This window comes from Pollachius pollachius (assembly GCF_949987615.1).
Source record: "Pollachius pollachius genome assembly, chromosome: 4".
In the NCBI taxonomy this organism is placed as follows: domain Eukaryota; kingdom Metazoa; phylum Chordata; class Actinopteri; order Gadiformes; family Gadidae; genus Pollachius; species Pollachius pollachius.
Genome location: NC_136937.1, coordinates 28429342 through 28443321, shown reverse-complemented (window position 1 = coordinate 28443321; position 13980 = coordinate 28429342). Strand labels below are relative to the sequence as shown.

The following is a 13980-nucleotide window of genomic DNA, read 5'->3' as shown; positions in this document are numbered from 1 at the left end:
ATCAGAGGCAGAACCAACAAGTTCATGTGTGTGCGCACGTGTGTCCGTGTGTGTTGGTATCTTTTGGGTTTGTCCTTGAGTGTGTGTGTGTGTGTTTGTAAAAAAATACGTCTTACAATGAGAGTTGCAGATTTTAGAAAATGCTGTTCATGATATTATTGATCAATAATACAATACAATCACAAGAATGTACTTGTGATGCTCCACGTCACTAAATGTATACGTGTGTGTGTGTGTGTGTGTGTGTGCCCCCCTCACAGCACATCAACAACGACCACATCCACGGGGAGAAGAAGGAGTTTGTGTGCCGCTGGGACCAGTGTTCCCGGGAGCAGAAGCCCTTCAAGGCCCAGTACATGCTGGTGGTCCACATGCGCAGACACACCGGGGAGAAGCCGCACAAGTGCAGCGTGAGTACCGGCCAGCCACCGCGGGACACCCTGTTCCCCCCAGTGAGGGGCTCTTTTTGTTGGGGTCCCCGTTGTCTTTTAAGGGCCCCTATGGTTAGCAACAGAGGTGATGTCGATTATCCTACACTTTCAAGTCAATTTTAAATATTCCACCCCATTGGTGACGTCATAAACGGGAGTGTCCACCCAGATGTTGATTGGCCATTTCTAAAACTAGTTATTAGTGACATCACAGGATGGAACGTCCACCCAGATGTTGATTGGCCATTTCAAGACAGCCATGCGTGACAGCACAAATCGGAGTATCCACTTAAATGTCGATTGGCCTATTGGCTTAATTTGTGACATCACAAGTGGGAGTGTCCATCAGATGTTGATATCAACTGGACAGTCGGGGTAAATACGATCCTTTGGACGACAAACAAAAATCTAGTCCTTTATTTAGTCCTGATGCACGCTTGTCAGCACGAACACACACACACACACACACACACATACACACACACACACACACACACATTGAAAGACACTGAATGTGCAAAACTTTGTCACAAAACATGCAAGTCTATAACCCAGACATAATGATAATCTCTCCCTTTTTCGCTTATCACACACACAAACACACAGACACACACACACACACACGCACACACACCTGAATGCACTGGGCAACATATTTAAATCCACAGGGAAGAATGTGTAACAGATGCTTTACATATAAAACCCATTTGGCCACTCTGTCACACTTATGTCCATGCATATTCATCCCCCTCCCCTTTCCTCCTGCTCCCATTCTCTCTCTAGCATTAAACCAAAGAATAGAGGCACATAAATCTTACTGCTGTTTTAAAATACAAATATCATGACCAAATCTTTCACGTTACATTTAAAAAATGGATATTCTTTCTGCTGCGGGAATATTTTATGCAGGTGTATTGAGGATAAGTAAAGCACGATTTAGGTGGTGGGCAAAAAAAAAAACGAAACTATTTTTTTTGTGTGTGCGAAACAAATACTGTAGAGTCGTGTTAGTTGGGGTCACACTCACAAGCACGTGCCCTCTCTTTGGGCATGAGTCAAATAATTATTCAGGACCCGGTTTACCAAGGGGTGGGGCTAAGAGGGACCCCAGGGAGCTGTCTTAGCATGGCCTGATCAGAAACCTCATCGCCTCCCCCAATGACCTCTACAAATCCACATAAATCCATCCAATAGCACAAAGCCATTAAAAACCATCCTGCCAGAGAAAGCAACTTGCCAAAAGAGCGTTGGGGGGGGGTCTTTGTTTTTCTTTACTGCTGTATTTATTTCTGTACCTGTGTCCTGTCCGTGGTCAGTTCGAGGGCTGTGCGAAGGCCTACTCCCGCCTGGAGAACCTGAAGACCCACCTGCGGTCCCACACGGGGGAGAAGCCCTACGTGTGCGAGCACGAGGGCTGCAACAAGGCCTTCTCCAACGCCTCGGACCGGGCCAAGCACCAGAACCGCACGCACTCCAACGAGGTAGCGCCCGCTCCGACCCTGGGAGTGACAGAGCCCTCTGGTTACAAGCACTTTAGAACGCCGCTGTTCTGCATGCATTGTAATGTTATGGCAATTCTTACCTGATTCCTAATCGCATGCTAGTATAGACTGAGCACATACTGTAATCCGATGGGCTTTTACACGTGAGCGAGGCATAATGATTTATTCCATCATAATTGTATTTAAGATATGAAAATTTGAAAAGAAATAGTAATACAATTATTATTTATTTTTATTTAACTTGATTTGGTTACAAATGTCATCTTTGGCAATGCCCATGTTTTGTATTGAAGCGTTGTGGGTCTCACCTGAATTCTGAAAGTACGACGACGGACTCCTTCCATCGTCCTCAAACATTCAACTCATTCGCCGTTGGGTCTCAGACACTTGCACGCACGCACACACACACACACACACACACACACACACACATGTGCCCACACAAACACATACACACACACCAGTGTCCTGTGACCTGCTCCTCACAACAACAACTGGCGATCCTCCATCTCCTCCAGTGTGTTGTAATGATAGGACCCCCCCCCTGCCCCACAGCCCTGTACTTCAGACAGACTCCCTTATGGGGGAGCATTAGCTATTCCCTCAGACTCGGCGGGACCGCCGCTGAAAGATTACATGTGTGCTCCACGCCGCACCGTGGGCCCCTGATGCCCGCGCCGCTCAGCGGCCCCGTTCAGACTGATTGTTTAGGGGTTAAACGCACACACACAGACAGAGAGACACACGCACAGAGATACACACACGCACAGACGGAGAAACACACGCACAGAGATACACACACACACAGACGGAGAAACACACGCACAGAGATACACACACACACAGACGGAGAAACACACGCACAGAGATACACACACGCACAGACGGAGAAACACACTCACAGAGATACACACACACACAGTCAGAGACACACGCTCAGAGATACACACACACACAGACGGAGAAACACACGCACAGAGATACACACACACACAGACAGAGACACACACTCAGAGATACACACACACAGACAGACACACGCTCAGAGATACACACACAGGCAGAGACACACGCGCAGAGATACACACACTGACAGATACGCACAGACAGAGATACGCACACTGACAGATACGCACACACACAGACAGAGACTCACCCAAAGATGCACACACACGCACAAAGAAACCCACACAGACACAAACACACAAAGATGCGCAGACACACGCAACGATACACAGACACACAGACAGACAGACACACGCAAAGATAAAAACACACACACACACACACACACGGGGGGGAGGCACATAAGGTGTGTGTGTGTCCTAAAGTGTTGGTGTGCATTCATGAGTGTGTGTGTGTGATGGGGAGGGTATTCCATTTGCGCGTGTGTGTGTGTGCGCGAGGTGCCGCTGCGACCCTGAGCACACTCATGAGTAAATAATGAGATGTAAAACTGATGAGAGAGAGAGAGAGCGAGAGAGAGAGAGAGAGAGAGAGAGAGAGAGAGAGAGAGAGAAAGAGAGAGGGAGAGTGAAAGAGAGAGGGAGAGAGAGAGGGAGAGAGAGAGAGAGCGAGAGAGAGAGAGAGCGAGAGAGAGAGAGGGAGGGAGAGAGAGAGAGGGAGAGAGAGAGAGAGAGAGACAGAGAGAGAGGGAGAGAGAGAGAGAGGAGAGGGAGAGAGAGAGGGAGAGAGAGAGAGAGAGAGAGGGAGGGAAGAAGAGACAGGGAGAGAGAGAGAGAGGGAGAGGGAGAGAGAGAGAGAGAGAGAGAGAGAGAGAGAGAGGGAGAGAGAAAGAGAGAGAGAGAGAGCGAGAGAGAGAGAGAGAGAGAGAGAGAGAGAGAGAGAGAGAGAGTTGGGCTACGGTCCACCCCAAGACACACACACAAACAGGATGAGGGAGGAGAGGGAGACACACACCAACACACAGGAACAATGAGTTTGTGTGATGAGCAGGGTGTTGATACTGGTTGTGTGCTGTACGTGCTGTGTGTGGAATGTGTTGACATGCGACAGTATCCCCCCTCCCTCCCTCCCCCACAGTTCTGAATCACTCTCACTTTAAGCGCGCATTAAAGCGCTCATGGTGATGGGAAAAACCATAAGCATGAATGATGAGCCCATCCAAACAGTACATCTAAACTGCAGAACAACAGGGGGACGGACGCCCAAAGAGACTGAGTTCCAATTGAAAGCCATCGAGAGAAGGAAGGCATGAGATCAAACGATGCGCATGACTCCCGAAACAAAACAGACTACCGAAATTCAGCCGAAAGTCTAATCACCCTTTACGTGATGGAGTCATTCCAAAATGGGGTCAGATCACGTCTACGACACTCGATGATTTGAGACCACTCGGGTTAACCAGGACCATGAACACATATATACAAGCCAAAAGCCAAAAACAAGCCAAAAACCCACCCTCACACGAACACACACACACAGACAGACACACACACACACACACACACACCCACCAAACACACACACACGCCCAAACACACACACACACACAAACACACACACACAAACCCACACACACACAAACCCAAACACACACAAACACACACAGTCCTTTGACCAGTCTCTCCTTGTCGCCCCCCCCACCCCCCACAGAAACCCTACGTGTGTAAGATCGCGGGCTGCACCAAGCGCTACACGGACCCCAGCTCCCTGAGGAAGCACGTGAAGACGGTGCACGGGCCCGAGGCCCACGTCACCAAGAAGCACCGGGCCGAGCCTCCGCCACCGGGCCCCCGGCCCCCGGGCGGCGGGCCCCGGGAGAACGGGGACCACCACGGCTCCCTCGGGGCCGGCGAGGACTACGTGGGCGTGCGCTCCATCAAGACGGAGAGCAGCGTGGTGAGATGAACCGCCGCTACCGCCGCGGGATGGGCGTCTGTTCTGAGGTGTAGCATTCAAAGTTAGCGTCGCCCAGCATCTCTTTTCTTCTTTTAACGTGGTTATTATTTTTCGTTTTTTTTATGATTTTTGTGTAGACCTTAAAAGCGGGACATCATGCCACCAGGTGGGAGGGTTATTAGCCATGACGAGCCGTGGAAAATCGGCCTTTTCCTGTGTTTTTGTGACATCACAAATGGGAGTGTCCGCCTAGACCAGGGGTCGGCAACCTTTTGTATCAAAAGAGCCATTTTGGCCCATCTCCCGCAAAAAAAAAATGTTTGGAGCCGCAAACTTTTTAATTCACCCCCTCCCTGTGACACTCTGTAAAAAAAAAACATGGTTCGTTGCATTCATGAAATTATAAAACAACAAAGAGAAAGCTGTTGAAGAACATTTTATTGCTGTTCTAACAGGAAAACCTCAAACTCTTATGAAGAGGAGAAATAACTTTGAAATAAATCAAACATATAGAACGAGTATAATAAGTCTAAACATAAAGAACATAGTTCGTTGCATTCATGAAATTATAAAACAACAAAGAGAAAGCTGTTGAAGAACATTTGATTGCTGTTCTAACAGGAAAACCTCAAACTCTTATGAAGAGGAGAAATAACTTTGAAATAAATCAAACATATAGAACGAGTAGGCTATAATAAGTCTAAACATAAAGAACACCTAAACAGGTAAACATAGGTTTGTTGTCATCCTCTTGATTTTTCCTCGGCCACAGCAATAAACCATAGAATCTGAACAAAAATCAAAATAACACACCAGCTCAGTTTCTAAAATATATATTTTTTGGTGCAAAATAATAGCCTATTAAATTGTAGTGTCCTCACCTGTTTAATGTGATTTCTGTTTCTGAACATCACTGCTGAGCTTTTCTATGTCGGGGCTGTAGGACGTGACCTTCATCTTAACGCAGGATTGCAGGCTGACATCTGTGAGGCGTGAGCGATATTTTGATTTGACATAGTTCATGTTAGAAAATATTTGCTCGCATAAGTATGTGGATCCAAAGATGGACAGGACTCCAAAGGCATACTTCTTGATGTTGTGATAAGTTTCGGGAATTGCATTCCATGTCTCAAACACAAGTTTGTCGGGTTTGGGAAGGTTTTCTATTTCGCTCCATTTGTGTTCTCGAGCGAGAATAGCCTTCCGACGGGCGACGTCTTCGAGATCAGCTGTCAGACTTTTGAACTTGGACACCCATACCTCTTTGTCAGCTATGTCAGCCAGTTCAATTTCAAGATCGGGTTGACTCACGAAAGTGAATGCTGACATGTTCAGCATGGACGGGTCGATGTCCAGGGGTGTGACGGGGAAGGATAATGTGCTTTTTTCCTTTCTGAACTCACTGAATCTTTGTCCAAATGCAGTTTGCATTGCAATGATCGTGTGCTGCAAGTACTCACAATTGATGTTGTGTGACGTTTTGAACTCTCTCAGGGAGGGGAAGTGAGAGAACGTACCTTTCTCCACATCTCTGGCAAACACTGTCATCTTGCGCTCGAACGCCAAAACATACTCCAGCAGCTGAAGGGCATTGCTTCCTTTTCCCTGGAGACTTCTGTTCAGCATGTTAAGGTGACCTGTCATATCCACCATGAAGTGCAGCTTTTCCAGCCAATCTGGGTGTTCCAGTTCTGGATAGGTGAGGCCCTTACTTTCCAGGAAAGTTTTCACTTGTTCCAGACAAGCCGCAAACCGTTTAAGCACTTCTCCCCTGGACAGCCACCGGACTTTGTTATGCAGCAGGAGATCCGAATATGCGCTGTCGACTTCATCTAACAATGAACAGAACTGTCGGTGGTTTAACCCTTTTGCCATTATTTTGTTGACTATCTGAATGACAAGGTCCATCACCTCTTTGCATTCGGGGGGAAATGTTTGAGCGCACAGTGCTTCTTGGTGCAGGATGCAGTGAAACGTCAGCAGCTCTCGACCCAGCGACTTCTGAAGTAAAGTAATAAACCCCTTCTGTGTTCCTCTCATACTAGGTGCCCCATCAGTAGCCACTGACACCATGTTGGTGGTATTTATTCCTTTGGCTTTTAAACAATTCACCACAGCCTCACAAATGTCCTCCCCCCGTGTTTGGCCTTTGAGCGGTATCAACTCAATAATTTCTTCCTGCGGCCCGTCAGAGTTCACGTATTTGCATAACAGCGCTAGTTGTTCAATGTCGTTCACATCACTGGACTCATCACAGGCGATGGAGAATGCTGGAGCTGAATTTATGTCGTTAATTTGTTGACTGGTGATGTTTTCTGACATCTTAATGGTCCTGTCCTTTACGGTTTTTGCAGAGAGAGGCATATCTTTAATTTTCTGAACAATTTCAGTTTTGTTTTTAAAGTCCGAGAATAGATGTTCTGATATTTTAATGAATGTCTCTTTCAAGTATTCTCCATCTGTGAATGGCTTTCCGCACCTGACGATCTCCTGAGCTGCCGCAAAACTAGCAGCAGTTGTTGAATTTGGAGACTTGATCCATTTCTTAAAAGTAATTTTACTCTGCTCACATTTCCGCAGCAGTTCCGAAATCGCTCTTTTCCTTTCATCTCCTGCTTGGTACTTTTCAGCAAATGCGGAGTGTTTGTTCTGGAAACGTCTTTCAACATTACATTTTTTGTTATTGGCTAATTTCTCGCCACATATCAAGCATATAGGTAAGCCTGCATCAGTAGTACTGAAAGCAAATGAATCTGTCCACGCTGAATTAAAATCTCGATTTTCCTCTGCCACTTTTCTTTTCTTGGATTTATCCATGGTAAGTTTACTCAATATTAGTCAGAGAGGGAGTTACATGGTTAAATCTTTAGCTGTCATGTGGCATCAGGGATAGCCTACAGTAGCCTACAGTAGACTACAGTAGCCAGTCAGCAGCGTCAACCGTTGACGTTCTACGTGATCGGTCATGGCCAGCAATGTAAACAAGGAATAGATAGCATAGCATAGCATAGCGATACAATAGTCAAGTAATGAAAAAACTGTAAGGACCTTTTATTATCAAAATATAACGTACTGAAACTTTAATATTCAACACAGCTAAATAACTTTTTGACTACGAACTTTAATGCTGTAAACCCTTCTCGCTCAGTATTCGTTCGTGCAATTGGCTGTCAACGGTGGATGCTGCTGATTGGCGGCTCACTGGCATGTCCCGCCTCCTGCCAATGGCAGCATCTAGGCTACTTCCTGATGCCAGATGCCAGTTAAAGATTTAACTCCTACTGGGATTAGCCACCTGCAAATCAACGAAGCTTTGTCATTCACTCCCCCCCTCACGGTAGCGCTATTGCGCATCCATTGCGACCTCTCGTTTAGTTGACGATATATATAAAAATATATATATAATATATATATATATATATATATTTTTTTTTAAAGAAAACTGCAGGGAGCCACGGCTGAGGGGCTAAAGAGCCGCATGCGGCTCCGGAGCCGCAGGTTGCCGACCCCTGGCCTAGACGTATGCTTGTGATGTCACTACAATACGGGAAAAGGCATATTTTCCAACGGCTTGCAATGGGTAATCACATATACACCTGGTGGCGTTATATCACCCCTTTATTTAGAAGTGACCTTGGTTTCTGCAGAGAATCTGTACCATATGACCTACACCGTGATCAGTTTAAAATAAGCATTACTATCCAAGTACCAAAAATATATCTTTTAATATTTGTAATGTGAGATTAGTGCAGAAAACAGCATGACACTCGAATTTCACATTCAGAATCAGACTTTACAGCAATAGTTGGTTTCCCTTGAAATTCAACAGTATATCTCAAACTGTGTAGTTAGTAGTGATTCCATATGTTATCATCACAGCGGACCAGGAGAAGAGAAGGAGGGCTGGGGAGGTTTTGGAGACAGAGATGTCATAGCTATTACTTATCTGACATCATACTATTATTTAGGATGAATACTTAATAGCGTCAGTCCCCGGTGGTTTTCTATCCCCTATGTCGTAAATCAATGGTTTTGGATCGCTTTCATTTCTGCCAAAAAACTGAAGCCAATTCAACTTAGTTCAATTGTCGTCTGGAAATATTTGATTTGTCGCTTATTTTTCTTTTTCACCCTTTGCCAGAGTTTGGTAACTGCAACTCGAATCAATCTCTTGTGCGTTTCTTCCACACTAACCAACACATTACCCTACTAACAAGCTTTGACTTTCCCTGCCTCTGTCCCCTGCTTGCACTCTCTCTCTCTCTCTCTCTCTCTCTCTCTCCCTCTCTCTCTCTCTGTCCCCCCAATCCTTCCTTGTGGACAGACCCTGCTAAGGTGAGCCAGTTGCCTGACTGCCAGAGTGGAAAATCCAAACATCCACAAATCTAAAAAAAAATTTGCATCGTTTTTTCAAAATACATACATATTCCATATTCTTAGATACATACATATTCACATATTAACGTGCAGTGTAATTCATAACTGACTTGTTGTGCAAATTAGTTTTTCTCATGGCATTGTGACATTTCAGGCCACCATTGCATGGCATCGGGCATTATCACTGTCATTGTGTCAACATCACATGTTCAGTAAGCATGGCGTTGCAGTCAACATGCAACCATCCATGCATGCATCCCACCATGCATTTAGGATTTCGACCACCATGAAAATATCTAAATGATTAAGAGCATCCAGCAGGATTATTTTGCAAACATTTGAGGAATACATGTCGATGCACGGCAAGACACTCTACATACAGTATCAAGCTGAGATCAAGACTCATCTGTAGAAATGTCGGGCATCAGGGTCCAACGTGCGCTGTAGTGAGGCTGAAGTGAGGACGATCTTCTACAGCCGTGAAGAGGAAATATTACTCTTTACAGGACAACCTGTTGCATGGGGGTATAATGTTTGAATGGAATTAAGATGAGTTCAGTGGAGTAAATGCAGTGTTTTAAGGTAAAGGACTCCAACCCTTCCCCCCCAACCCTTACTCAACATCTGGTTGGACACTCCCACTTGTGATGTCACTAATTAATGTGTCAATTTACACAACATATTAAAGCAACGAGGGACACCACCGTATATGTTATTGACTGTTACTTGTCCATGTACCAAGCCGCTAATACGTAGCAATGTCCTCGTAATGGATGCTGGTCAGCCACAAAAAACGGCTGGCCAAAGTCCAGATTGACACAACAGCTATCTGCTTGAGCTAAACGTACCGGAGCTTCCGATCAAAAGCTAGGTGGTGCCGGGAGAGGAGTGGAGAGCAACGAGCGAGAGAGAGAAGTTGAGGAGTGAGCTAACAGCCATTGACAAGCGGCCAGCACAGCGCTCTGGCACATGCTGGGGCAGCCTTTCATCCTGCCCATTTCAAATTCACAGACAGACTTGGACGGTCTGTAATCTGTGGTACTACTCAACCCCCCCCCACCCCCACCTTCCCACCCCAACTCTCTACTCCGTTTCCAACAACAACAACAAAAAAAAAGCCTCGTTATTCACAATTAAGGCCAGGGAAGATAAAAGACAGCAGGATCCACGGTTCCTAGGGCCATGTTTATTGCTGGTCCATTTAGTCATGGTTCAGCCTCCCATCTTCTTCTTTTAATTTAGTATAAACAGTGTCATGGTTTCATTCTCAGCCTCTCATTACTCCTCTCCCTTCTCCATGTCGGCTGTTTTTTTTTCCATTCCGTTCCCGAGTTCCTCTCCATTCGCTTTCTCCTCTCCTCTCCATTCGCCTCCCTCCTTCACCCCAATGCTGTGTCTCGCTTGTCTCCACTGACGTCTCTCTCTCTTTCTCTCTCTCTCTCTCTCTCTTTCTTTCTCTCTCTGTCTCCCCCCCCCCCCCCCTCTCTCTCTCTCTCTCTCTGTCTCTCTCTCTCCCTCTCTCCCTCTCTCTCTCTCTCTCCCTCTCCCTCTCTCTCTCTACAGGTGTATCAGTCCAGCCCTGGCGGTCAGTCGTCATGCAGTAGCGAGCCATCACTGCTTGGCGGCGCCGCCCACCATGACGGTGGAGTAGAGCTGGCGGGGGACAGGGGAGGGAGCCCGGGCCCGGACGTCCCGGACCCCCTGGACGACCTGTTCCCCATGGGCTCCCCGGGGGCCGGAGGGGCGACGGTGGGCCTTCGCCTACGTCGCCAGCCGGGCCCCGGCCACTGCCTGGGGTACCTGAAGAAGGAGAAGCTGAGGACGGTGAGGGAATCGTGCAGATGGGGCGGCAACCCGGCACCACCGTCCCCCAGGAACAGCACCGCGCTCCCCCCCATACCGGCAGGCGGTGAGTGCTCTCGTGTTCAGATGGCGGTGGAGATATGGGGCCGATGCATCGTGAAGCATATCGCAATGACCGCCTCCCACTACTGGAAGTAAAGGAGCACAGGAATGTTAATGGTGGTAATGGTGTTTCGGTCACTGGCGTTATGGGGAGACATTGTTGTGTTTGAAGCTGCCACAGTGTCGGGACGCGAGACGTGGCTAGACAAAGCCGTAGCCTGGGATACAGTATATTGATGTTTATTTAGGATTTCTCCAGTACTGCGACTCTTGAGTTCTCTCAAAATGGCTGGGTATCACTAACAAAAAAAAATCCATGATGCCTTCCTATGTTCCTACTTTGTCCAAGTCGTGGTGTTCATCTTAGATACATTGCTGGTTTCTAATTTGGGAATATTGAAATACACACCGACATGGAAAAGATTCCTGACGACGACGTTCTTGTGGTTTCCAGGGCTCCCCTTCGACTATCCCAAAATGGCCGTGGGTGTTTCCGGTTCCCTCCCTGTCCCCGGGCTGTCCGACGTGGGCCGCCACGGCAAGATTCCCCCCGGGCTGGGCCATCCGTCGGAGCGCCGGGACAGCGCGTCCAGTGCGCTGAGCTCCGCCTACACCCTGAGCCGCCGCTCCTCGGGCATCTCCCAGTGCTTCTCCAGCCGGCGCTCCAGCCAGACCTCCCAGCTGGACGCCAGCCGCCACAGCAACAGCCTCAGCTCCACCGGCTCCTACGACCCCATCTCCGCCGACATGTCCCGGCGCTCCAGCGAGGCCAGCCCGTGCGGGGACGGGCCGGGGGCCGAGGGAGGAAGAGGAGGCCACCCCACCTCGCTCAGCCTCACCCCGGCCCAGCACTACTGCCTGAAGGCCAGGTTCGCCGCCGCCACCGGGGGCCCGCCGCCCACGCCCCTCCCCGACATGGAGCGGATGAGCCTGAAGACCTGCACGGCGCTGTATGGGGACGCCCGGGAGTCCTCCTATTTCTGCAAGGCCGCCACCGCCGCCGCCGCCGCCGGTCTTTCCCCCAGGCGCCACAGCAACTACTCCGCCTGTACCGTGATGCCCCACGAGGTGCCGCCTAACGGCCCCCGACGGGCCAGCGACCCGGTGAGGCGGGCCGGCCTGGCGCCCCTCCGGCCGCCCCAAATGCAGCGCTACAACAGTGTGGACGCGCTGGGCAGTCGCGGCGTTCCCAGCTTCCCGGCACTTTCCGCCGCGGACCCGAGACATCGGGCCGCGCAGGTGTGTCTCCAGACGCGCGGCGGCCTCAGCCGGCACCCCATCTCAGAGAACGTCACCGTGGAAACCGGGGCGAGGGACGCCGCAGAAGAAGAGATGATGTTCCAGGATGACGTCCTGCAACGTTTTAGTATGCAGGGCGGGGGGCAATCGGCGTGGCGTCACCCAGCGGCGCAGAGCCTACAAGGAAATGCCAACCTCTCGCAGTCGTCCTTCCATCAGAGACGGACGTCGGCCGTTAATTCCACCCCGCAGGGCTCTAGTAGCGCTGAAAGGGCTGTTGAGTGGGACCAAGTGTCCTTGAAAACGAGCGCATCCAGAGGGAACTTGGCTCTAGTCCAGCAAAACGAGAACTTTGGACCTCTCCGCAGCGATCTGAACTCCAGCCAACGGATGGTTCAGAACAGTGATGATGCCGCTCTTCCGCATTGCGCTAACCGCAACGGTGGTTGTAGTGAGCACGGGACACTCCCTCTGAAAGCCAACCTCAATGAAACCGTGAGCTGTCAGTATCAGTTGAACCATCACACCGGTGTTTATGACGGCACCAGCGGCACTGCTCATCACCTGCCTTGCAGCAAAACCGACGTGAGTGCGCTTAGTCCCAGCAGCAACCGACAGACAGGACAGAATGTGAACATGCAATACAGCGCTTTGGAAGATGGCCTCATGCAGGTCAAACCGGAGGACGACCAGGCGTGGCACCAGAGCTGCAGCCTCGCCTCCCAGCACTCGATGCAAAGCGACAGCCAAGGGCTGAGACAGCCGAGACCACCGACAGAACCCAGGTCCCGAGACAGGCGCCAGTCAGGGCCCGACGCGATGGTAACTCAGACCAACCTGAACCTAGCCTACACTAACTCGAACGCAGTAGCACAAGTGTTGTCCATCAACAGTATCAACAGCAGCGGCAACGACAATGCCTTGTACTACACTGGGCAGATTCAGGTCTTTCCAACCAACGGAAACCCTGACATAGCCGCCATGGTGGATCTGTCCCAGTTTGTCTCCAGTCGGGCCGAGGACCGTGCATTGCCGGAGTTCCACCAGGGCTCCAGAGTCACGAACCCTGGAGACGCCGGATCAGAGGAGCCGATAGACTTTGACAGCATGCTGGACGATGGGGATCACTCCAGCCTAGTATCAGGAGCCCTCAGCCCGGGCCTCCTCCGTAGCTTCTCACAGAGCTCCTCTCGCCTCACCACCCCCAGGAACTCGGTCACGCTCCCCTCCGTGCCGGCTGGGACGGGGAACATGGCCATCGGGAACATGAGCTCTCTGTTGACTGCTCTGGCAGAGGAGAGTAAATTCCTCAACTTGATGTCTTAGCCACACTTTGCGGCAAATTGCGTCTCTGACTTTTGGGGAAAGTAAACAGCTGCAAGTGCTTAATAACAGAGTTCTGGCACAAAACGAATGACATACAGCGAATCAAATGTCGAGAACTTGAATGAACTATCTGTGGCCGTGTGCCAGAAGTGCACATGGGGTCCTTCTTCTTGTACAGTCTTTTGTAAACTATTTAAAATGGCATTTTCCTATCTTTTGAAAAGCCATATTTTTTGCCTTAGGTAGTGAGTCCGGAATAAACAACAGCACAATTGTTACTGTGTACATATTGATGATGTTACCAATCTGCAGTAGAGTTTTTGACTAAGTGCCTGACA

At 49.2% G+C, this 13980-nt stretch overlaps 1 protein-coding gene across 1 annotated transcript in view; it reads left to right on the top strand.

The window, feature by feature from the left end:
* The window catches only part of LOC307074246 (zinc finger protein GLI2-like), a gene marked incomplete at its 3' end in the record, with an annotated part of 55088 nt that extends 41446 nt beyond the window's left edge, over positions 1-13642 (top strand). Inside the window, exons 9-13 of the mRNA XM_079734264.1 lie at positions 261-410; positions 1748-1912; positions 4550-4795; positions 10736-11081; positions 11532-13642. Coding sequence (XP_079590390.1) covers positions 261-410; positions 1748-1912; positions 4550-4795; positions 10736-11081; positions 11532-13642 — 3018 coding nt within the window. The remainder of the gene's footprint in view (positions 1-260; positions 411-1747; positions 1913-4549; positions 4796-10735; positions 11082-11531) is intronic.
* Positions 13643-13980: the final 338 nt, after the last annotated feature.